The 27,168-nt window shown below is 37.6% G+C and overlaps 1 protein-coding gene and 1 long non-coding RNA gene across 2 annotated transcripts; both read left to right on the forward strand.

Moving 5' to 3' along the window:
• The first annotated feature begins 1,812 nt into the window (after positions 1-1,812).
• Positions 1,813-18,378, forward strand: LOC134756839 (uncharacterized). Its single transcript, XR_010130134.1, has 4 exons — positions 1,813-1,879; positions 12,996-13,089; positions 17,795-17,891; positions 18,025-18,378. It is a non-coding gene; the product is annotated as an uncharacterized lncRNA (long non-coding RNA).
• LOC109023087 (E3 ubiquitin-protein ligase Topors-like) lies at positions 6,724-9,415 on the forward strand. The gene is given in 4 exon segments (XM_031014885.3): positions 6,724-8,076; positions 8,078-8,340; positions 8,343-8,735; positions 8,956-9,415. Coding segments are annotated over 4 exon segments (2,112 nt in total). The 5' UTR covers positions 6,724-6,880; the 3' UTR covers positions 9,216-9,415.
• Positions 18,379-27,168: the final 8,790 nt, after the last annotated feature.

Raw genomic sequence — 27,168 nt, forward strand, 5'->3', positions numbered from 1 at the left:
GGTTAATAGTTACAAACATGCAGTTAGAAGGAATAAATTCTAGGATTTGAATAGCACAGTAGGATAACTATAGTTACAATATATTGTATATTTCAAAATAAGTAGATTCGAAATGTTCCCAACACAAAGAAATAATATTTGGGGTGATGAATATCCCAAATACTCTGATTTGATCATTACAGATAGTATGCACGTATTAAAATAGGTACCCCAGAAGTATTAATTACTATGTATGAATAAAAAAGAGAAACTTTAATGTCCCTCCCTTATGATTTTCCTTTTGTTTTTCCCTCTCATTCTCCTTACAGCTCTACCCACTCCTTCTTTCTTCAACAGATATTTACTGAGTATTTTTTACTGTGCTACGCACTGTCTACAGGGGACTATCTCCTGAGTGCACTTTATTACTAACAAGTATTGTATTTTACAGAGTATTTTTACCACCTATTATCTTGTTTGAACCTTTCTTTTTTGTTTATTTTTTTTGAGACGGGTCTCGCTCTGTCGCCCAGGCTGGAGTGCAGTGGTGAGATCTTGGTTCACTGCAACCTCTGCCTCCTGGGTTCAAGCAATTCCCTGCCTCAGCCTCCTGAGTAGCTAGAACTACAGGCGCCCGCCAACACGCGGTCTTTTTTTTTTTAAGTAGAGACGGGGTTTCACTATCTTGGCCAGGCTGGTCTCGAACTCCTGACCTCATGATCCACCTGCCTCGGCCTCCCAAAGTGCTGGGATTACAGGCGTGAGTCACTGCGCCTGGCCTGAACCTTTCTACAAGCTTCATTTCACAGATAAGTAAGCTGAGGTTCAGGGAGCATATGTGTATGTGCTGGGGGTACTGTTAGAACAAAAACTCACTTCTGTACTCTTCTTTCCTCTGCATACTGCTGACATAGGTATGAAGATATGTGGTTCTATTTTGCCTAAAAGGTACAGAGGTAGCAGAATTGGTATCAATTTTGGGTTAAAAAAAATCACACAAAACACAATTTTTATAAAAGATGATGTACTGTCTTGGGCATTCTCAATGAAGCACACTAGAAATAATATTAAAATGTCTGTTCTATTGAACTGTTGTTAGATGCCAAGCACTAACACAGAGTAGCTCATACAATCCCTCCAAATATCCTGTGAGCTAAATTGGTTTTGTTCTGGATCTGAGAGAGGTTGAATAACCTGGGTAAGCATGACTAAACTTCAAGGGAGCTTATCAGTCATAAAAGCAACAGGAAAGAAAAATGTTCTATTTTGAGTGACCTTCCAATTGTGTTTTTTGTATTAACTGGTATTTAGCCATGGATGAGTAAAGGCCCTGAAAAAATAATCAACAAATTTGTATCATTTTGAGTCCAAAATCTTGGTACACAAACAACCAAGATGTTGATTAACCCACCTCGCAAAAATGCTAACAGGTTTATTCATATCTTTCATTTAAATAGAAAGTGACAATTTTCTTATTAAATAATTTAAATCCAAATATTAATAGGACACCAGCAACTTTTACTTTGGAGAATTCATTCATCAAGAAAAGTGATATTCCACCAAGCACTGTTGCTCTCTTCTGAATCAGACTACTTGCTAGAACATTGGCTCTGATTGGTCTACTAAAACAAAGAGTTCTGGCAACCTCTAAGTCATGGATTTGAATCCCATTTTATTCAGGATTGCGTCTTAAACGCACTTGGGACAGTGCTGGGAAACAAAATATGCCAAGCTTCATGGAAATCTTGGAGCTCTCTCTTTGCCTAGACCACAGCAGAACTTGCCCTGTGTTCTAAATTCTGTCTCTAAGGCAAACAAAACAGAGGTGATCCACTACAACCAAATTAATCCAGCAAGCTAAGGCTCAAATCACTGTGGATATGTCCAAATCCTCCATGAGGTAAATTTGCTAATGTAACTTCTGTCATTTTTACTTTCGAGGTGAATGAAGACTTGGTGAAAGCATTACCTCTGGAAAGGATGGCTTGAAACCTCAACAGAAGGGATGGAAGTTAGGCAATCAGCTTGGCTGTATTTGCTTAAAAGTTAATAATTCACTAAAACTGTTTAACTTGGAGGGATCTAGACACAGGCTATTTTTAATCTGGCAACCTAGTATTAGCAGGAATTGGATTAGCTATCATAAAAATGAGCTTGAAGGCAGTAGAAATGAAAAGATTGGAAAATTAAAAGTTTTGAGAGTAGGCTTGCTCTTAATATTCGTGGGGGGTGAGGTAAAAGTACAAATGGAAAACCTCATTATCTGCATCCTGTCCCTTTTATATGTAGCATCATAAGTAGCCTTTTGCACTCCAGTCTCCATTCACAAATTCCATCCACTCACCTCATGTCCACCCCTCTAGTCTAGGTTTGTGTACGTTGACCATGTGGTCTGCCCTTGAGAATGGACCTGGAATGAGGTTAGTGCAAGCCCTAGAAGGACTGTTTAGGCAAGAACTTTAGGAGTTCTAGAAAACAGAAGGATCATCTTTGGGAAAGAGGGAGTACAGATAGCCTAAACTTGTGGTTTCATGAGCTCCTCCCCTCTGTGAAAGGGCACAGATGGAAGAGGTCCTAAGGTAGTTTCAAACTGAGGAGGCCAGGACAGAGACCCCAGTTGCTAGGGTCAGAGGGTTGTGTTGTGTGGGGCCATAAACTAACTGCCTTCACATGTGAGAGGCTCTCATAGTTTCGTGGAAGGGATTACTGTGGCTAGGGAGAAGAATGGGAAATTAGAACCAGGACACAGTTTGGGCTAATAATTTGGGGTTATGTAACAAAAGATTTTAGCTAGCAGCAAGGAAAAACTTCTTTATCCTTAGACCAAGCTGCAGTGAAACAGAATGAACCATGTCTAAGAATACCTAAAATTGTGAGGAAGAATTGGAACAGAAACCAGGTAACAATCTGCCATGGGGTTATATAAGAGATTTCTGCACTAGTTAAATGTGAAGTAGACAAGAGTTTTGTAAACCTAAACTCCATGGTGACCCTAATAATTTAGTGGAGCTATATTGGAGAACCATGCATGGGGTGAGGTGGGCAGTGCTGAGGAAGTTGGGAGGTAGAGATAGGACTGAATAATGTTTAATGTGTTGCACAGTATGATTTTATTACAAGAGTTCTTTGCCTTCAAAAGTCTTGAAAACTACTACACAATATGATCTCTGAAGTTCTTTCCAACTCTACTATTCCATGAGTTAAAAAAACTAGAAGTTTTCCAGGTGCAGTGGCTCACACTTGTAATCTCAGCACTTTGGGAGGCTAAGGCAGGCAGATCACTTGAGGTCAGGAGTTCGAGACCAGCCTGGCCAACATACTGAAACCCTGTCTCTACTAAAAATACAAAAATTAGCGGGGCATGGTGGCAGGTGCCTATAACCCCAGCTACTCAGGAGGTGGAGGCAGGAGAATTGCTTGAACCTGGGAGATGGAGGATGCAGTGAGCCAAGATGGCGCCACTGCACTCCAGCCTGGGTGAAAGAGTGAGACTCTGTCTCAAAAAATAAAAATAAAAATAAAAAACTAGATTCCATCATGGAAAAATGTCAAAGATAACAAGAAGTCAGACTAAGTGAAAAATATTGACTATTAAAAATGAGCAATTTTTCATCAAACATGTCAGCCCAAAATGCTCAAAATGTGTAGACTAAGATTTTAAGATGATTTTATGTGATATATGATTTTATTTTTAGCTAGTTTTTTAATTAGAAAAAAATACATGTGAATGGTTTAAAAAATTACATTGTGAGTATAAGTTGGAAACTACTTGTAAGCTTTGTTTTCCTGTCCTTACATCAAATTCAACCACCTATATCTATACTGGCATCTTTTGTATAGCTGTCCAGAAATTTTCTTTGTATATCCAAACTTATGCTGTGTATATCTTTCTTGAATTAAAAATTTAATTAAATATTAAACAATACAAAAGATGTGTAACATATATAAGTTTTAAATAGTAACAATAAAGTCAATGCATAATACCCACCCCCTTGGCTAAGGAATAGAACACATCTACCACCTTTGAAGACCTCTGCATGTCTCTTCTTGATGGCATTTATCTCACTCTCTAACACCTGGTAGGAAACACTATCTTCATTTCAGGGTTCGTCAATTCCATTGCTTTCTTTACAAATAGTTTTGCCCCATAAGAATGTCCATTTAAATTTTATATTTATTATTTTAAAATTTACATATGAAATTCTATTTTATTCATTATTTGATTTGCTTATTTTATTTTTATATTGAATTTCATTGATGTTTTCCGCTTTAATTCCACTGTCTCTCCTTATTACAAGTTTGAATGTAGCCCATTTCTTTTAGTGATTATTGTAGACATTTTAATGTACATATTTAACTGTCTAAATTTAATACATATCTTAAGCTTTCTTCATAATAAAACAAAAACTTTAAAATGTTTTGAGTTCAATTACTCACCTTCCAACTTTTATTTTTTTAATATTTAGAGCTTTATTTTCATTTTAATCCCACAATATAGACATTTATAATATTGTTTTATACATGTCTTGCTTAGATTGATCCATATGTTTACCATTTTTGTTTATCATTTTGTATTTCATCTCATCAATTCCTTCTGTAGTCATTTTTGTATAATTTTCCTTCTGAACTACATCTTTCACATGTTCTTTTAGAAAGGGTTGGTTAGTCTTTAACTTTTTTTGGGTTTAGTTTCTCACAAATGTCTTTCTCTCAAAATTCAAATTTTGACCTAATCCATGAAAGGCACTTTCACTGGATATATATTTCTAGGATGACAAGTTTGCTTTAATCAGTACTTTGAAGATATATTCTTTTTTTGTTTGATTTATATAATTACAACTGGGCAGTCACTTCTTCTTTGGTGTACAACAGTTTTACTTTGATCTATTTTAGAGGGGATTTCTTTTTAGTTATTATACTTGGAATTTATCATAATTCTGAAACTGATGATTTACATATTTTACACATTCCAGAAAGTTGTTAAATAGATCTGTTTGAATATCACTTTTCCTTCATTTTCTCTATTATTTCCTAAACATCTTAAACAGTCTCACTTAAAAGTTGTCTTTATCTTCCAAATTTCCATTTCTTTTTCTCTCTGTGATGCATTCTATGCATTCTTTCAGATCTCCATCTTAATGCACTGGTAACTCCCTTCATCTATGTCTATTTTGTGTTTATTTCATCCATTCATTTTAAAATTTCAATATTTATATTTTTATTTCTTGAAATCCTATCTGGTCATGTTTCAAATCCCTTTTGTCATGTTTTATACACTCTTTTTTGATAACACTTTTAAAACACCTTTATTTGTTTGAACATATTCAGTGTATCATTTTGCAATTCTTTTAGGTGCCAAATTTGCTCTCTGTTATTTCTGTGGACTTATGCATATGATGACCGATTTTCTTTTGTTGGTGGTGATTTTTGATTGTGAACTAATTTATGGGAAATGTGTCATGAGACCTGGGTTTAAGCTGCATTCCTCCAGAGAAAATTTGGGTTTGCCTATACCAGTTGCCTGGGATCAGTATGGAACTCAAAATAAATTATCCTCTTGAGATTTTTAAGAAAACTGATTGTTTAAATTTAGTCTGCAAACACACTTACTTGTTTCTAGTTATAGCTCTTCTAAGATTTCTTGTTGACTCTTTTGTGGGGTATTGCTTTTTTTTCAAATTCGCCTTTTTGTGAGGCTGTAAACATTTGGATACACAAACTTACAGAGGGGTTTCCTATTAAATATTTAACCTTCAGCAGAGTCCATTCTTTGTCTCTGATCATCTACAACTATCAGTTCTATCAGAATTAAAGCTCAAGAACACCAGATAAGGGTAACTAGCGGTATTAGAACTCACTTCCTTTTCTGGATTCCTATTTATCTCTGGTTCTTTAATGTCTGGCAATTTTGCTTATTTCCTCTCAACTTAGCATACACATACATGCACACACACACACACACTTTCAAACACACAGTCACATATATGTGTGTGTATATATACATAATTATTATAGCTAGCATTATTTTGTTATTCCTAATAGAAAAGTTTTTCAGGTTTCGAGTTCACAATACTAACAGAAATTAATGCTTACTGTTTAACAGTTTATAACAGTCTTTCATACTTCTATATAAACTTTTTCATTTAAAAATGTAATAACATTAGGAGATATACCTAATGCTAAATGATGAGTTAATGGGTGCAGCACACCAACATGGCACATGTATACATATGTAACAAACCTGCACATTGTGCACATGTACCCTAAAACTTAAAGTATAATTTAAAAAAAAAAGAAAGAAAAAAGAAAAAATGTATTCAGCAATCTTCTTATATTAACATGTACTTTGCTTCATGTTTTGAATGGATGCATAATATTAAATACTATGAATGAAATATCATTTATTTAACAAGTCCCCTACTGATGGATATTTAAGTTGTTTTCAGTTTCTTGTTATTACAAAAACAAAGTCAACATACACACACACACACACACACACACACACACAAACATATATATAAGTTACATATATATGGTTCCAACAGCTAGATTAAATTTATAGAATTAGAATTGCTAAGTCAAATAATATGGTACTTAAATTTTGATGTTTATTTCTAATTTGCTTTTCAGTGTTTAAAACAACTAATTTAAGAGAGAAAAAGAAAATCTATGCCTGTATCCCCATTGCCTTATCTACATTGGGTTTTATGAGCACATTATTATTAATTTGAGGAATAGTTTGTTTCTTAACTTTATTCTAGCATTTATTCCATGGAGATAAAATGTATTATGAAAACATGAATGGAGTGCTTTTAAAAGACATTTTTCATGGCAAGTGAGGAATTGATTTGAGCCAATTTTTCTCGTATTCAACTGTGAAATATAATCCAATATAACAGCAATGTCATTAGATCTCTCATCTGAGTGTGAGTGTCCTAATTGTTTGGAGGGTCCTCCGAATGAGTCTGATTGGAACACCTGTTCCAACGAGAGTGGTAATGGCTCTTTACATTCAAGATCAAGGAAGAAATCCATGCTTTCTTCTAGCATGCAGTGCTTTCCTTCTCAGTGTTGTCCCACCAAGCCAGAGAGTGGTAACAAAGAAGACTCAGCAGTTCCTCCCTCAGATGAGGAAAGCTATGTGGGGTATTCTCAAAACAATCATCTAATTTTGAGCCTTGAGGATATCAAAAGGAAAATCAAGCCATTGAGAGAGTGGACTATCCATGAGTTACTGAGGGAGTTTGGGGATAGTGGGAAGTTCCAACCAAACTCCATGTCTCTGAGCTACTTTAGAGATCAGGTGGTTATGAATTTCAGAAGAGCTCTGTATTATTCTGGAATTTGGGTGACGCATATTCGAGGCTACAAACCTCAAAAGCACTTTACAGCTAATTATTTTAAAAGAAACCCAGGTTGCCTACACTGGCTTGTTCCCTGGCTGAAAGGGGAACTAACAGCTGTTTATGGAGATTATGGCTACACAGTGAAGAACATCCTAATCACCATCCTCCATCACATGACAGAATATGACTTGGACAGTGAGTCCTTCATTCACCTCCTGGAACCTTATCTCTTACAACACACCCACCATTTCCTACATGAGTTTATTAGTTTTGTTCAGTCACCTTACAACAGGGAGACCTATGACCAGCGAGCCATCTATCAATGCTCTGCTGCTTCACCATGTGTAAACAAGAAGCCCCTTGTATCAGCTCCTGTTTCACCTCTGCCTAAGGATCACACTCTACTGATATCTCAACATAATACAAAGCAGTCTAAAAATACCCAGGGTCAATGGAATAAAGAGGAGAGGCCCCTGTCAGGCTTGAAACAGTTTCCACATGGTAACTCTTCCTTGAAGAAATCTGAAATCCCACCAGTCTGTGATAAAACAGTAAGCAAAATCTATGGTGGAATCAAAGACAAAGCAGAATCAGGTGACCACGAAAGCATCATTTCTATGAATAATATACTCCAGAAGTGGGCTACTCCAAGGGAAAGGTGCCCAGGCCTACTGAATTGCAAAAAAAAAGTTCAAGAGAAAAAGACAGAAGGGATAAAGTTGTTTCCTGATCATGTCCATGATCTGGGAAAGTGACACAACTGCACACACCTTCAGTACCCCAGCAATTTCTAGTCAGGTGCAACCACAGAAATATAGTTTAAGAGAAAGAAAGGATTTGAGCCTTGGCCAGAAGATAAACTTTCAGAAAAAAGAAGAAGACAATAACAAATACTCAGATTCTTCACCAAAGACCTTTCAAAGATTGTCCAGAGAAAGATCCTTGAAAAGTTGCAAATCCAGAGAGAGAGACCCCTCTTGGAGTTGCATTTCAGAAAATGCCTTTTCTCCTAAGAGAGAAGGAAACTGAGTTCTTTCAGAAAAAAGAGGATGAAGTGTAGACAACCCTCCCAATCTGTAGAAATTGGGTCACGCTCCAGGAGAAGAATCCAAAGACGATCAAGGTCCAATACTCACAGATCCAAATCCTGGTGTGTTGGATCTAGAAAGAGATCTGTAAGCAGAGAATCAAGTAATCTCTCTCTGAGAGGAAGTCACAGAAGTGAACACTTCACCCAGAATATATGCTGTGAGCCCTCAAAAGACAAGCATGCCCATGGCAATGAATCAGACTGTGGGAGGCCATCTTCAACCACAGTCCAATACGTGAAGCTTTCTTCAACTGCTGGGAAGAGACCCAAGTGTCCTTCTAAAAGTGAAGGTACTTCCCAAGCAGGAAGTACCAGCTTGGGTACTTTATCACAGAATTTGAATTGGGTACTTTTATCACAGACTGGTGGGGTTTCAGATTTCTTCAAGGAAGAGTTACCATGTGGAAACTGTTTCAAGCCTGACAGGGGCCTCTCCTCTTTATTCCATTGACCCTGGGTATTTTTAGACTGCTTTGTACTATGTTGAGATATCAGTAGAGTGTGATCCTTAGGCAGAGGTGAAACAGGAGCTGATACAAGGGGCTTCTTGTTTACACATGGTGAAGCAGCTCCAGAAACACAGATCCCCAAGTAAACAGGAGATAAAGCAAGAAATTACATTTCCTAGAGCTAGAAGAACCAGAGCAGTTAGGCACAGAAAAACCAAATGCCATTATTCAGATATACACACCACAGAGGATGTCAGTGATGAATTGGGCAATCTGGATGATATAAGACAAATGAGTGGTCTGAGTGTGCACCCTCCTGCAGGAGGCAAATCCACCAAAAACAGCATTTGAATCTTCAGAATATTCACTGGGTCAAGAAAGAATACAAAAGAGACATACTATCAGAAACATTGGTGCAAATTGTTTTAAAAGTCAAATCAGCCTACTAAACTAGCCACCAAGCTAGTTATTCATACATTCAAAGAGTATGAATATAATCTAAAAACATTACTGAAAAGATTTATCACATCACTTTATAACTGAAAGTAAAAGCCTGGTTATTAAATTCAAAGTTGACTTTGGAGACAAATGCAAATCATTAAATTGGTCATATATGTAAATATTTCTCCCTACTTTTTTTCTTATGAAATCAATTATTAAAATATTTGACTTATTTTTTATTTTTTGTTCCTAGATTTAACTGTAAAGATCGACTGCTCAAAGTTCCAAACACCCTGAAGATTATACTAACAATAAAAGCATAAGTTTCCTAACACAAGTTATTCATATGTTACTAAACACATGTCTTATTGTATTAGTTTGTTCTCACTCTGCCATAAAGAACTGCCTGAGACTGGATAATTTATCAAGGAAAGAGGTTTAATTGACTCACAATTCAGCATGCCTGGGGAGGCCTCAGGAAGATTACAATCATGGTGGAAGGGGAAGCAAACACATCCTTCTTCACATGGCAGCAGGAGAGAGAAGTGCAGAGCAAAGGTGGGGAATGCCCCTTATAAAACCACCAGATCTCGTGAGAATTCACTCACTATCATGAGAACAGCATGGGGGCACTGCCCCCATGATCTATTCACCTCCCACAAGGTCCCTCCCCCAACATGTGGGAACTACAATTTGGATTACAATTCAAGACAAAATTTGGATGGGGACACAGAGCCAGACCATATCAGTTATTTAAAAAATATTAATATCTACTGAGGTCTATTAAGTTTTAGACCTAATGCATTTTTAGTCCCTAGAAAATAAAGGCAGGGTCACTGTCTTAAGGTATGGGCATCGCCTTAAAGTATTTCACAGCCTAGTTAGCAAAACAGATGTAAATAAATGGTAAAAATGAGCATTTATGGAATATTTGGCACACCTTTTACGATCACCCTCTCTTAAAAACTACACCTCCACATGCCCTGACATCCAGATGCCTTTATTAGATGCCATTTTTTTTCTTTTAGATAACTCTGATTCTCCATCTATAGTACCATGGCTCAATGATGGTGGCTACTTAAGCCAAACTAATCAGTATTTTGCCCCTCTGGCCACACAATATAGTATTTCCCTGGTATTTCTCAAACTGGTCCTGAGGAAAAGGGTCATTCTTTTTCCCTGTTAGCACATGGTGAGAAATTTAAAGTTTAGATATTAAGCTGATGCAAAAGTAACTGCAGTTTTTGCCATTAAAAGTAACAACAAAAATTACTTTTGCATCAACCTAGTACTATCAAGAGCTGTATTTCTCAATATGAGAAAGTCAGTTTGAGGTAAGACAGGAGAAACCTAACAGAGTAAAGTGAGACAAGTCAGGTAAAGAGAGTCTTGGAAGTAGGACGTGGATCTTCTAGAACCCGAGCTGTCATTCTATCTTTTATGTGGTTGTATTATTTTAAACCTCCTTAAGTATTGTGTCAGTACATTTCCTGTATGCCTCCTTTATTAAATCAGGATTTTATTCACTTTCAATCAAGCAAGGCACTGGGAATTGGCACAGTGGAAGTCTGTTAGAGAATGAAGAGGGAGTAATAATTGTCTTGGGGAAGTTTCTGAAGACTTTTCGGAAGTCATATATGGGTATGGTCCTAAAGGGTGAGTAGGAGTTTACCAGGTGAATTTAGTGGCAAGGGCTATCAAGAAAAAGGAGAGACTTGAAGAAAAGGAAGAAAAATGAAATTTTCTAGAACTGCACTTCTAGTGTAGCTGGAAAATGCTGAGAGATACACTGAGAAGGGAAGTTGATGCCAAGTTTTAAACAGGCATAAAACCAGCTGAGTCTACAGCAGTCACAAAGCACCTAAAGTTAGCACAGGACTCAAAATTCAAATTTGTTATATTTAAACAGTATTTTATTTACTTTCTTAACTTTTGAAAAAGAATAAAGACATGTTTTCTAAAGAAATCTTAGACAACCCATGTAACAGAAATATATGTGTTCCAGTAAATTTAGTTGTAAACATTGCCATATTTCCTTTTTTTGGTATGTAACCTCTTATCAAATTAGGTGAGTTTTCTACTATCAACCATTAGCTAAACCCTTCATGGTAGAAACTCATGGAAATATATGCAAAGCCCTGAAATTAGAAAAAACAGGAAATCATTTATAGTAGTTCAGAACACCACAATTTAGCAGCAGTTTATAAAAAAGAAAGTAAAACTGTTATTGTAGTCAAAAGTATACTTATGAGCCAATAATGCTAGGCTGCATTCAAAGATGTAGAGAATTTCTCTTGGCAGAGAAAAGCAAAGTAGACATATCAATGTCTCCAAATACACAAATGATTGTTCTCTAGGAAAGTGTATTTTTCTAAATAATTTGGAGAGCAAATCTGGCTTCTTTTAAGGATAAAGTTTCAGGAAGGTGATTCTGCTTAATCAAAGAAAGCCTTTCCTATTAGACTAGTCATATGGTTCCTTTAAGAGTGGGAAAGAGGCCAATACAGAAAAGGAATTCTCATCCCTAGAAGTGTTCATACTTGGCTGGATTCCAATAATGTGAAAAATTTGACTGGATGTTTTCTAAATTCCAGTCTATCTCAAAGATGTCAAGACTCATTAAAGAGTCAAATAAATTTTCTAATGAATCAAAAATGTCATACCTTTAAATATGGAAACAGCATTTCATGGATGGGAATATATATTTAATGATAACACAGTAACAATAACAAATATTGAAAGTTTACTATTTGTGATATACACATTCACACATACAAATTCTATGAGGCAGTACTTTAAGCCACATTTTATCAGTGAGGAAAGCTAGTAAATGTTGTGGTTTGAACTCAAACCTACATGGCCCCAACTTGAGTAAATGATCTTAAACCACAACCTGGTACTACCTACTTTTTAGTTGTTGTTGCCATTTGTATTTATCTATCTTTCACATCCTCTGGTGAACACATTCACAAACACTTATGTCATTTTACTATTAAAAAAGTGAGTAAGGTTGGTTTAATTATGCTCATCTTCTCAACAAGGAAAATGCGTTTCAAAGAGATTGTATTACAACAAGCAACAGAGCTGAGAGTAAAACTGTAGTTCTAACTGCCCATGCTTTGCGTTTTTATAGCTTATTGTGGTTGACCGAGTTTTTCAAATCTAACTCAGAAATACTTACAACCCTTAAACACCTAGTCCTCTCTGCTACTGAGAGCACTTTTTCATTCAAAATCCAGAATACTAACATAATCGTACAGGATGAGGTGCCAAAGGGTCACTTCTATTAATTTATAACAATAAAAACCAATTCCTCTTTCCCAAGTTCACCCTGAATTGTCCTTTTGATGCCAATGGGTTCATCTCAGCCAGCTGGGAGTAGGCAGGTGACTGATTTTCAATACACATGGCTCAGTTCACACAATATCTTCTATGGCATGTGAGTCAGCTGAAACCTTGGAGGTCCAGGGCCAGTTTTTATCTCTGTCCTTGACTCCCTAGTGCTCTTTGGAGTGATACTCCTTGAGGTATATTTTATCTGTCTAATAAAAAGCAGGTAAAGAGAAATGAGATGTCTGAAGATACTTTAAAGTCATTGTCAGGAGTTAATATAAAAATGAATGAATTATTAATACTTATAGCTTTCCATTTTGCATCTTTTAACTAATGAGAATTTATCAGTCCCCACAGATACATCTTAGAGAAGGCTTTCCACCTGTGCACAGTGGAACACTTACAGTATCCTCCTAACTTCTTTTCCTGACTCTGGGCTCTCTTTCTCCAGGTAATAATCCACACTGCTACTGTCATTCTAATTTTTTTTTTTTTTTGAGATGGATTCTCGCTCTGTCACCCAGGCTGGAGTGCAGTGGCTCAATCTCGGCTCACTGCAAGCTCCCCCTCCCAGGTTCACGCCATTCTCCTGCCTCAGCCTCCTGAGTAGCTGGGACTACAGGCGCCCTCCACCATGCCTGGCTAATTTTTGCATGTTTAGTAGAGACGGGGTTTCACTGTGTTAGCCAGGATGGTCTCGATCTCCTGACCTTGTGATCCACCCGCCTCGGCCTCCCAAAGTGCTGGGATTACAGGTGTGAGCCACCACGCCCGGCTCTGTCATTGTAGTATTACACATTTATTTATGTAATTTCCCTGCCTAAAATTCTTCATTGGTTCCCTGTTGCACAGAGAATCCTTTAGCTTCAATCCATTCCTCCATCCATTTGTCCTGGTAGACAAACACACAAACACAGACATACATACATATATATCATGCACAGGAACACACCATTATCTGCACACATCATCTCTTATCAATAAAATAGATTATAACTTCCTTGTCTTAGACAAAATGCATGTCTATCACAACACTTACTCCAGTGTCCTCCATGTTGTTGTTCAATAAACATATTTTCTCTAATTGGTTTGGTATTGTTGAACTGTATGATATTGGATAAGCTAACTTCTCTGCAATTCAGTTCTCACCTCAGTTAAATGTAATTTGTTCAGTCCCTTTTTGAACCACTGATCTGATGTTCTGTAAAACAATGCTACTGCCTTGCATCTGAGCCTTCCTCACCATTCTCCATGCCAGTGGCTTTCACTGGGCTCATCTTTCATACTCATCTGGACTTTTTTGTCACATTATTGAGGTCTACAGTGGATTTTAAGTGGTTTACTGGCCTGTAATACAATTTGGACTTAGAAACACTCTGCTAGAGGATCTCTAGATTTCTTTCCATTTTGAATATGCTATAAATGTTCGATTTTTGATTTAATTGTTAGTCACATCAAAGTGACTATTGAGCTACTGGACGTATTTTACAACTAAGGACTGATAAGAAATTTTGTCACATTATTAAGTGCTCCAATGTAAAATTTTAGAACATTATATAGAAATGCTGTCACGTGCAGTTTTGTCTCATTGGCATATGGTTTATTAAAGTAAACTAGAAAGTATCTGAACACAGCTTCAACAGTTTCAGTAATGTTCAAAGTATAAAGCTGCATAGTGGGTTGACAGATATATTTTTATAAGAGGCTTCATAACAAACAAGTATGTTATAAATATTATTTTGTATATTAAATATTACATAAAATCATATTTTGAGATATGAGGATTATGCCTATATACTTGTTTATATATACTTATAATTCAGAAGAATAGGTGCATAAATGCAAGGCAGTGATCAACCACTACCCTGATTAACCCTTCAATACTTTCCCAGTCTCTACTGTAGCAGATTCTTTGCTTTTTTTCTTTTTAATTTAAAATTCAACAATACCAGTAGCAAGTCAGTTTCTGAATCAGGTCAGGCCATTGCCCATCTTCATGCTAACTTCTTACCTTGCAAAGTCTTTGTTCTTCTGTTGTTTAGAGAAACTTTCTAGAATCCATTTAAGGGACACAATCTTTTTGAAGTTTTACTTTATATTTTCCCAACTGTCAAGCTGTTAGAAGTTTCTTTGTATCACTTTCTTTGTACCCTCAAACTTCCTTTTCTTTCTTTCTTTTTTATTTGAGACAGGGTCTCATTCTGTCATCCAGGCTAGAGTGCAGTGATGTGAGTACGGCTCTCTGCAGCCTTGACCTCCTGGACTCAAGTGATTCTCCTGTCTCAGCCTCCAAAGTAGCTGGAACTACAGGAATGTGCCACCACACCTGGCTAATTTTTGTGCTTTTTGTAAAGATGGGACTTTGCCATGTTGCCAGGCTGGTCTTGAACTCCTGGCCTCAAACAATTTGCCTGCTTTGGCTTCCCAAAGTGTTAGGATTTCAGACATGAGCCACCATGCCCAGCCTGTGCCCTCGAACTTCTACTGTAAAACCAAAAATACTTATTTTGCCATTTTTATCTTATATGTCTGAGTTCACTCTCCCCATATCCCTCCCTTAAGAATGAGAACTTCTTCAAGAAAAGGACCAGCCTAGCACATAGTAAGTGCTTAGTTAATGCTGACTGGAAAAATTGATGATGAAAGATACAGAACAAAATTTGCATATGAATTGAATAGGATCAGTGGTTGTAGGAGGCATCATGAGGAAATAGTGATGCAAGAAGGACCCTTGCCATGAAATCCAACATGATTCATTTCAATCACTCTTCTGTGTTAGAACCTAAAAGTCAATCAACTGTGCCCAGACAAAGTAAAGCCCAAGGAGATTCTAAAGGATGCCCTTAGATAGATAATCACTTACAGGTTAACATGAAAGTCTTTGTGTACTATATCAAAAGATTCTTGCTACTTGATAAAAATTCAGAATCATGGGCCCCAACGCAAACCAGAAATTGAATTTTAATATTATCCCCTGGAGATTTATATGCAGAATATTTTGAGAAGCACTTCCTTAAAATAACAGTTTTAGGACTGAATGCCAGCCATAAACTATTATTCTACCAAAATTTTTAAATACAAGTTTGTTATCATGTAGTAGCCGACAATGGTGACTATAATAAATAAGATTTCAGGTCAAACAAAAATTTGAGGTTGACAGTAGTGTAAATAGAATCTAATTAATAAATTTAAATAGGTATTCCTTATTTATTACTACTTGAATGAGTTTCCTTTTAGAAAAAATATATATATACCATATAACTTTTACATTATATGTGTTAAAAACAGATGGACTATTCCATACATGAAACACACATGAATGCATATACGAAGGCAGAAATGCATTGGTAGAGTATGTTTATGAAGTCCATTAAGATTTTGTAAAGCATTTAGAGAAGCAGAATAGCATAGTGGCTAAAAGCACAGAATCCAGGGATAGACTGCCTGGAGTTAAATCCTTACTTTGTGCTTATTAACTATATGACCTTGGTCAAGTTTTAGAATCTCCATTGCTCAATTTCCTCATCTATAGAATGGAGATAACAAAAGTGTCTGACCCAAAGGGTGGTTATGAGGGTTCAATAGAGTGTAAAATTCTTTAAAAATTCTTAAAACACTGCCTGGCACATAGTGGTATATATATATGTATGTATGTATGTGTGTGTATATATATATGTATGTGTATATATATATGTATGTGTGTATATATATACACACACACACATACATACATACATTTATATGTGGGGGAGAGGAGACAGAACAAGAAAGAGTATAAGCAAGCTATTATTACTATTGTCATTATTAAAGGTTTACCATATGAGAAAACACAGGTTGGTCTGAACACAAGAATTAACCCACCACAAATTAAGTGTATTAATTGAGTGTATTCATCAGAATTCTCCAGATAAGAAAAATCAGTAGGATATACATGGATATATAAGAGGAAATTTATTATGTGAATTAGCTCATATAATTGTGAAGGCTGACAAGTCCCACATTATGCCATTTACAAGTGGGAAACCCAGGAAAGTCAGTGGTGTAATTCAGTGAAACTTCAAAGGCCTGACAACCAGAGATGATGGTATAACTCCCTGTCCCAAACCAAAAGCCTGAGAATCGGGGAGTGGGTGCTGGTGCAAGTCTGAGTCCAAAGGCCAAAGAACCAGGACATCCCATGGCCAAGGGCAAGGGATGATGGATGTCCCAGGCCAAGAAGGGAAGAAAATTTTCCCTTTCTCTGCCTTTTTGTTGTGTTCCAGCCTCAACAGATTGGATGATGCCTGCTCACATTGGTGAGGTAGATCTTCTTTACTCAGTCTATCAAGTCAAATGTTAATCTCTTCTTTTGGAAACACTGCCCCTGCCAGACATACCCAGAAATGAGCCATCTGGGTACCCCTTAGACCATTCAAGGTGACACTAAAATTTACCATCACAAAGAGGCAGAGAAAAGAGGAGGGCAAATGTGAAATCGTGAAGTAATGAGCATGATTGGAGCTCAGAGCATGAACAATCAGGAAATGCAAGACATTCAGGAGAATTAGGCTACCTTCAAGAACACAGATGCAGGGAAGAGGAAGAAACCAGCAACTATGAGCCTATACAATGTGCCAGTAACAGTGACATCAGCCTTTAAATATATTCGATGGTTTACTCTTCAACTCACTGATGAGATCTGTATTGTTTACTTCATATCACAAATGTGAAAACTCAGGTTCACAGAAGCTAAATGAAATATTAGAGAACAAAAAACAGTGGGCTGGGCACAGTGGCTCACACCTGTAATTCTAGGACTTTGGGAGGCCAATGTAGGTGGATCACTTGAGCCCAAGAGTTCAAGACTAGCCTGGGCAACATGGAGAAACCCCATCTCTACAAAAACTTCAAAAACAAGCTGGGTGTGGCTGCACACGCCTGTAAGTCCCAGCTACTATCGAGGCTGAGGTGGGAGGAGGATTGAGCTTGGGAAGTCAAGCCTGCAGTGAGCCATGAGCATGCCACTGCACTCCAGCCTGCGTGACAGAGCAAGAGCTTGACTCTCAACCCCCAAAAATGAAAGGTGACAGAGCTTGACTTAAACACAGGACTGGTTAGATTTTACAATCCTATACCTCATACTTATCTAAGTAAATCCTTTTTTTTTTTTTTTTTAGTTAGCCGATGGGTAATAGGTTAACCCTTTCCAACATGACTAACCTCTTTAATGAAATGAAGGTGATGAAGATGAGGAGGAAGATCATTGTGATAATGGTGAGCAACACTGGTGTAGTGCTTACCGTGTGCCCAGCACTATTCTGAACATATTGCTTGTGTTACCTTTTTTAATCCTACCAAAACTCTATGAGGTGGGTATATTATTATTATCATAATTCCTATTTTATAGATAAAAATATCAAGGCACAGAGGACATAAGAAATGTGCCTAGGTAACATGGGTAATAATGGAGGAAGAAAGGAAGAGGAAGAAAACAGCAATTAATGAACATAGACAATGTGCCAGGAACAGTGACATCAACCTTTAAATATATTAGCTGGTTTAATCTCCTGGACTCTGACCCCAAGTATAGAGCCAGTTCCCTGTTCTTTACCATCACACTGTACTGGTTCCTTGTAAAACAGCAAGAACAACAAAATGTTGGTGGAGAGGCAATGAATTCATGTTTTTGAGGATCTATTGTGTATTAGAGCACAAGCCCCCATATTTAATTCTAATCACTAAAATGTGAAGTGAGAAGAAGTTTTGATGTGAGACTTTACACAATTGGGAAACAAAATGGGCTATATAAATGGGAGAAGTGGAAGACCCTGAAAATATCCATGTTTCAGTTGAATTTGAATTAACAAAAAATGAAACTCTTAACCAGGAATCAGCAAAAAGTTTATGTAAGGGGCCAGATAATAAATATTTTAAGCTTTGGGAAAATATACTCTCTGTCACAACTTTCCCCCTCTGCTGTTGTAGCATGAAAATGGCCAGAGATGATACATAAGGGAAAGGGTTTGGCTGAATACTAATAAAACTTTATTTACAAAACAGGTAGTGGGCCAGATTTGGCCCAAAGCCCATGGTTCTCAGACCCTTGTTCGTAATCTTCAGGTAATCAAAAGAACACAATGCTTTTCGTTTATGGTTACCAGGCAGTATGATTCATGAGAAAGGAACTATGGTGTTATTTAGGATTCTGTTTCTTAAAAGTTGAAATCACAGTGATGAAACCTGAAGAGTTGCTGAAATATGTAAGAGCAAAGCTACAAAGGGCTGACTCTGCCAGTGATCTATTTTTGGAAAGGCAAAATATTTTAAGGATGTGGATGCTTTGCTTTATGCCCCAAGTTACAGGTAAAGCATGAATCATTCCACCAGCAATAAACCCTGGAGATCTTAAAATTATGAAAATAAGGTAAAGGTTATTTTCTTCAAAAATAGCTTCTAAAGTGAGGTGTCAGATTGAGATCACAAATTGCATTCCTCACTTTTTTCTTCTCTGCTTCTTATCCTATCACCAGGGATGTATACTACCTCTATCATGAAAAATTATGGTCATTTTGTCTCGAAAGATATATTGCATCCACATGTGGGCCAAGTGATTTAATCTTGATTAGTGCTGTCTGAAGGCTTGTCAGATGGGTTAGTGATTGGTCATGTATTTCACAGCACTGCTATTAAATCTACTGGGAATTAACATGTTAAATCCATAATCATGCTTTATTGCCTGTATAATCCTGGGTTAACTGAGAAAGAAGTTGATTCATTTTTCACATGTTCACCAAAGTGAAGTCATATTTTTCCCTTAACTAGTAATTAAATTTTATGGCTTTATTAACTGCTTTACTAAATTTAAATGAAATGTTTATTGGAAAGAGTTCATGGGAAGTGTAAACCACAATGACATTGTGGCCCTGGTGATGTCCTGTTTCTTGGAACTTCTCTATTAAAAATGTTCATATTACAAGTAGCCCATTTTTTACCACAAGGTACTAGTGCTTGTAACTTAATAGGCAGTGTCGTATAACAAAAACAGCAATGGCTTTGGAGTCACACAGACCTGGATTCAAATCATATCTAATCACTTACAAGCTGTGTGACCTTAAGCAAGTTACCCAATATCTCTGAGCCTCAGTTTCCTTACATGTAACTTAGGAATAATAATAGCTAATTCAGACCATTGGTAATAAAAGAGGTGAATGAATTAGTAGGGAAGATTAGAGAGGTAGTTAATTTACAAGAGGTAATTTTTATCAGTCTATTTTTGGTTAGAACAAGATTTTTGTATTGCACTCATATAGAAGAGAGAGAAAACTGGAGGCCATAGAATAGTGTCTGTTTCTAAATTCTCCCCAACTCTCCTCAGCCCCATGGACTAGACATGAACCCTATGTAGAGACAATCTGTGATACAGACTGCTAATATATTTTATTAACAGTCTTCAGAACTGCCACTAGTCTAAATAGTCCCCTTGTACAAGTGAAACAAAGGTGCCCCTTGGGGCAGAGATAACCCTGTGGACACATGGCTTAACAAGCAGATGAGGTTTTGTGTAAAGATGATGGGCTGAGGCTCATTGCTTGGTAAGCAGAGCATGGGTTTGGTGTCACCTCCCCTAGGCTTTCCACAGGGTGCTCTTGCTTAGATCCCAAAACACATCTGCACATGGTACTCTGAACCCCAGAGTTTTAACTTGGCACCTGATTGTCCAGTCGAGACAAATTTCCCAGTCTCTGTCCCAAATAGGTGGGGTTATGTGAATTAGTTACAGGTAGAGGGATGTGTACAGAAGTGAAGTCTATAATAGCCTCCAGTCATCTCTTTAAGCAAAGATTCCCTTTTTCCTCTGTCTGGGAAATGGTAACAAGCTAGCAATTTGGGATACAAAGATAAAAGCCATATTTTGAGGATGGCAGGAGCTAATTCATTAAACTGGGTGAGACAGAGCAACTAACATCAGCCCCAGGCTTCTCACTTCTAGAAAACACATCGCAGAAATAAACTTTTATCATGCTGAAGCCAAAATGTGTTGGAATCTTTTTGTTATATCATTCTAGCTCATATTCTACCTAACATGGGGCTTTTAGACCTGAGTTAAAGGAGTATTTTTATGAGGGTCTGATTTCCAGTGACACAAGTAATGTCGTATGGGTCCCAGGTGAAAAGGGATAATGAAGTATAGAAGGGAGCATGTGCAATGCTTTGGCACCAGAGGCAGTGCCTAGAAAAACTGCAGCAGAGCAGTGATTGTGAGTATAATACATGATAGGAGATGACAGATGCCCAAGAACCTGGGCATTGCAGCGACTCTATGTGGCTGAACTGACACACAGATCTTCTTACGGACTCCCTATTACGCTTAGTGAGAGCAATGTCACAGGTGCCTAAGATCTGTAGAGCAGATAATGGCAAAAAGCAGACATTTGGGGCCATTATTGTTACTCTGACCCCACCTGCACTCACACACTGATAGGACTTTGAGTCAATCAGGGACCAATCAGGAAAATAGAAATCACATTATTTATTTCAAACAGAGGTACTTTGATAGAGGATGATTGTGTCAAAGTGTTCGAAGTGTTGAGGAAGATAAAGGAAAGGTGGAGTAACACAGAGACTGGAAACTACAGGAAGATCCTAGGATTGTAGGGACAAAAAAAGAGGAAATGATACTAACAAACCCAGGTGAGTACTCACTACTGATGGTGGTGGTGGAGACCACTACAATGATTGCAACTGCTTCTCCTAAAACTATTGACTTCTCTGGGGCTTGTAAATCCTAGCAGACATTGCCTGTGACCCATTACTACTCTTGCTAGAAACTATGAAGGCCACTGGACATCAAAGTTTCCTGATGCTACAAGATGGCGAGAGGAGAGAGAGAAGACAGAGAGAAACCTTCAGAAATGGGTTGTTTGATTCTCTTGTATATTCTCAATACTAATTTTTTTCAGATGAGTAGCTTGCAAATATTTTCTCCCATTCAACATGTTGTCTCTTCACTCTGTTGATCATTTCCTTTGCTTTCATGGCCTGTGCTTTTGTAGTCTTAGCCATAAAATCTTTGCCTAAACCAATATCCTGAAGTCGTTTCACTCTATTTTTTTTTTCTAGTAGTTTTACAGTTTGGGGTATTATGTTTAAGTCTTCAATCTATCTTGAGTTGATTTTTGTATATGGTGAGAAATAGGGCCAAGAACTCAAACAACTTAACAGCAAATATATATATTTATATATCTCTCTCGTTAAAAAGTAGGCAAAGGACCCAAATAGACATTTCTCAAAAGAAGATGAGAGTAGCCAACAGGTATATTTTAAAAATACTCATAGCATTAGGAGATACACCTAATGCTAAATGATGAGTTAACAGGTGCAGCACACCAGCATGGCACATGTATACATATGTAACTAACCTGCACATTGTGCGCATGTACCCTAAAACTTAAAGTATAATAATAATAAAATAAAATAAAATAAAGAAATTAAAACAAACAACAAAAAAAATAAAATAAAAAATGCTCAACATCACTAATCATCTGGGAAATGCAAATAGAAAACACAGTGAGGTATTATCTTGCCCCAGTTAGAATGGCTATAATTCTAACTAATGGCTATAATTCTCTCTGCAGAGAGAAGAGAACTCTTATACACTGTTCATGAGCATGTAAATTAGTACAGCCATTATGGAAAACAGTGTGGGGTTTCTCAAAAAACTAAAACTAGAACTACTCTATGATCTGGCAACCCCACTACTGAGTATTTATTCAAAGGAAAGGAAATCAGTATATCGAAGGGATGCCTGCACCCCATGTTTATTATGACACTATTCACAATAGCCAAAATATAAAATCAACCTAAGTATCCATCAACAGATGAATATATAAAGAAAATGTGGTATATATGCACAATGGAATAATATTCAGACATAAAAATAATGAAATTCTGTTATTTGCAGCATCATGGATGAAACTGGAGGCCATTATGTTAAGTGAAATGTTCCAGGCACAGAAAGTTAAATATTGCATGTTCTCACTCATATATGCAAGCGAAAAAAGTTGATCTCATGGAGGGAGAGAGTAGAATGATGGTTCCAAAAGGCTGGAAGGGTGGAGGAGAGTGGATGAAGAGAGGTTGGTTAATGCATAAAAACATACAGTTAGAAGGAATAGATTCTAGTGTCCAACAGCATAGTAGGGTGAGTATAGTTAACAAAAATTTATTGTGTATTTCAAAATAACCAGAAGAGAAGGTTTGAAATGTTCCTAACACAAAGAAATGATAAATATTTGAGGTGATGAATATCCTAAATACCCTGAGTTGATGGTTGTATGCACACAGCAAAATATCATATGTACCCCATAAATAGGTAAAATTATGTATTGCTAAAAATAAAGCTAAGGTTGGAATATGTATTCATTTTATAAAGGGAATTCTCACATTAATGGGGAGAAATTAGAGGCCAGAGAGGCCGGAAGCAGGGAAACCAGATTGGAGGTTGTGCCGTCCCAGAAGTGTCTAGGACAATGCAGGGCAGATGATGAACCTCTAATTTGTATACGTGATTAGGATATTAAATATAAACCTTTCTGTTTCTTTAGCATCTAATATTAACTTCTATCTTCCTTATAAATACACCAGAGTAAGTTCATGGCACATAAACAATTCTTTAAGCAGAGAATACTATCATACTGTACCTGATATATACTCCCATTGCTCCACATTTTGTAAATTTTTCATAGCAGGAAGTTTATTTCATAGCAAATTACGAAACACTGAATTAAACATAACCTGAATGCTGAAGGAATAACAGCAGCATGTCAAAATTTCCTCTGCTCTTGGTTAAATTTTAATAAAATTTGCTGGCCTTCAGACCTGGGCAGTTAAGGCTTGTCACTGAGTAATTCTAATAAATGAATGATATACATACTCAAATATGTATTTTTAAATGTACTAATTTTTGTGGGAACATTGATGCCTATTTACTGCACTTTGAAATTATTTTTTTTTCTCAAATGGTCATTCTGTCTCAGGTTTTGATACTTTTGGTACACAAATTTTATCTCCATTCTTTCCATGGACCAGTACCTCCGATGCCTAGCTCATATGAAGACTAAGGAATCCTGCTTATCGGGATTGCAACGACTATTTAACTATGACAGAGCAGGCCCATAAGATCTGACCCTATTTCTATCTCCTCATACAAATGATGGGGCTTCATTTATCACATCATTTCAAAATGATGCCTTTTACACCTGACTGGTTTTCCTTGGGTCAATATTACTGACAAATGACTATCTCCTTCAATACCAACCGGTGATAACTCTTAATGTGTCTTATACTTGTAAAAGATTAATCTAAACTCAGAGTGTACTTGAAAGCCAGGAGAAGTCACACCAAAGAGTATTTCTAAGTTTCTTGAATGCCCGACACTGTGCTACATTCAAAATATACAAACTATGTAAGATAATAATTACCATTCTTTGAATGCCTGGCAATAGGCTGAGCATTTTACACACATTATTTCAGTTAGTCCTCTCAATTATGCTGAGAGGTAAGTATTTTCATGCCTGTTTTATAAAGGAGGAGACAGAGAGTTGGTGACTGTAAGCAATTTGCCAGGGATTACAGAAATAGTGAACAGTAGAACTGGGATTCAAACTTAGGTCTGACTAAACCCAACACACATGTTACCTGGCATAATCTCAGACAATATCACAGTGTTTTAGGGTTAATCATCTCCTTTAGGGCATTAAAAAAAAAAGACCCACGTGGCCATTTTATTATTGATATCTTCTCATGGGCCTCTATCTACACACACAAATTTTAATGGAGATACCTTGCCCAAGCAAATACACAATCAGCAAAGCATTGGCCTTTATCTGCACTGATGAGTCTGCCATTTGCAGTGTTCCCATGTCTCTCTAATCTCATCCATGGTTTTACCTTATATGTGTGAGTGTCCTCTAGACCCTTCCCCTGCGTATCTTTTGGCATCAGATCCACCTTCACTACAACAGGGGATCAGGCAGTGAGGCTCCAAGGCCCCTTGACCCTTCTCTGTCCCATACTGGTACCCTTGAGCCCCTTGTTTTCCTCACTCTACAAACCCCAAGATTCTCAGATTTCCTTTTTTTGTCTAGTACACTTCTAGGGCCTGCTGCACCCAATAGAGTAAGAGTCAGTCTGCCAAGCTCCCCTCTTTTCACACTACCTGCAAGCATAAACCACCAGGCCTTTTGTGTGTGTGTTTCAGAGATTTTAACCCTTATTTAAAACAGGGAAAGATACAAATAAGCAAGGAGAAGAGACAGAGTGCAAAAGTATATTATTGCTTCTGACTCCATTAAGTTGGGGAGCATTCATCTTAAAATCGCTGATTATGCTCAATCCTACCTAAATAACTGATGACCCTTCCATGTCAACATGAGAAAGTTCGAACTCCTTATTAGGGCTTTTAAGGCCTCATACAATGTATTCCCTGCTGTGCTGTCCAGTGCCACCTCTTATGACCCTTACCTGTTTATCTCACCTCCAGATCCAGAGCACTGCAACCCATGATCCTTTACACTTACCTCTGTGCACCTGCTATTGCCCCTGCCAGACTGACTGCTTCCCTACCCCAGACCAGGAAAATGTCATTGTCCTGCAAATATCAGCTCCTATTTCATTTCCCCATGAAACCTTCCCCAATTCCCTCAGGCATCATGAATGGCACTTTCCATTCTGTTCACCTGATGATTTGTGCCTGACTCTCTTCCAGGCCCTTGTCTCACTGCATTATAATCATGGTTATGTGCCTGTGTCTCCTGCTTGAATTAGATGTTATTAATGGCAGAGACTATGTTTTGTTGACCTCTCAGTGCCTTAGCACTTCCTGAAAGTGCCTGGATTTTGCCCCCAACATTTTCTGAATACATAAATGAATAAGTAAATGGATAAATGAATCAATATGCTTGAGACGAGGGCAAGTTATTCTCATAACCATGTGCCATGCATCCCAAGGCTAGAAAGGTGAATGACAGTTACAACAATTCCTGTATTTATAATGTCCCTATTCACATCACATTGCTACAGGAGTTTAGCATTTTACACCAATTTTTTTCTACCTAAGAATGTAGAATAACTGTTCTTTCCCATCAAGAAGAGGCAGTGTGTCAGTCTTATGTGAGTCCTGTGACCAAGCAGTATCCTCCACGAAGCGATTGCATGTCAGCTGGTGACATATTATGGCAGGCATCACTGCAAGCAGCTCCCTTTGGCACAGAAGAGAGTTAATGAAGGGATAGGAGAACGTCTTGAAAGATTCAGGCAGCCTGGCTGGGAGCTGGGATGCAAGAGAAACAGAGGCCTTCCTCTCAAGCACATGGAACGGGGTCCGTTTGTGGACTTGGAGGAGAGCAAGGTTATCAGAGAAGCCTTCTGTTGCCACCTTCTCAAGTTGCTACAGGCACTTCTATGTGGGGCTTTTCCCTTTTTTCTCCATGTTCTGAAGCAGGAAGCCAAGGTATTCCTAGAGATCATTTTAGTGTCAGGACCATCAAAGATGGGTGCCTGTCCTCATATGTTTTGGGGGAAAAGGAACAAATGGAATGTGGAAAAAAGGTGGACATTCTCTGATCTTTTGAGGCCTATTTTTCCTGAGAAAGGATTCTCTCTCCTTCGACTTTCTAATCTTCAGGTAATATGATATCTCCTATCTGGAAAATAAAGGTGCTCTACTGCTGAGAACATTTATATCTGTATTTGGTATTATTCAAGATTAAGATATGGGTCCAGCTCTCAAGAAAAAACATGGAGAAACATGAGCTAATCAATGATGACTCCATGATAAGCATGCTTCACGGAGCACATGAGAACAGGGCACTATAAGGACATGCTGGGGGACGTCTAATCATTCTCTCTATGGTTAAATTAAAGCATCCTGGGGGAAGTAGGACCTGAGATATGAAAAATCATCAGAAGTTTAATAGACTGAAAAGAGTAAAAAAGGTTTTCAGGTCAAGTGAGCAACATACGTGAAGGTAGGGAGCAACATAATGTCTCTTTTGGGAATTATAACCTGACATGACTGACATACACATTGGGAAGTAGAGAATGGGAAAAAATGATGCAGGAGAGTTAGGTTCAGGCAAGGTTGTGATGGGCTTTGTGAGCAATGTCGAAAAGCCGAGACTTTATATTAATGCTTCAGGTGGGCAGCTGAGGGCCACATTCCAAGAGGCCAAATCAAGTAAGAAGATACGGCCATGAAGAACCTGGTAGACAGAGCTGTTTCTTTCCACATCCGATTCCCAGCGTGGAATGCAAGTGGCTGGGTTTCCTTAGGCTCTCATAGCAGAAATCAGCAGCCTATGCACTATGAGAACAAGTGCCTCAAGTAGCCAGAGGTAAAGCTACTAGGAGCTTGGACAGGATATAGCTAATTGCTTACACTTTCTTTTTTTTTTTAAGATGGAGTCTCACTCTGTCGCCCAGGCTGGAGTGCAATGGCGAGATTTCAGCTCACTGCAACCTCTGCCTCCCAGGTTCAAGCAATTCTCCTGCC

The sequence above is a fragment of the Gorilla gorilla genome, chromosome 13 (assembly GCF_029281585.2).
Source record: "Gorilla gorilla gorilla isolate KB3781 chromosome 13, NHGRI_mGorGor1-v2.1_pri, whole genome shotgun sequence".
In the NCBI taxonomy this organism is placed as follows: domain Eukaryota; kingdom Metazoa; phylum Chordata; class Mammalia; order Primates; family Hominidae; genus Gorilla; species Gorilla gorilla.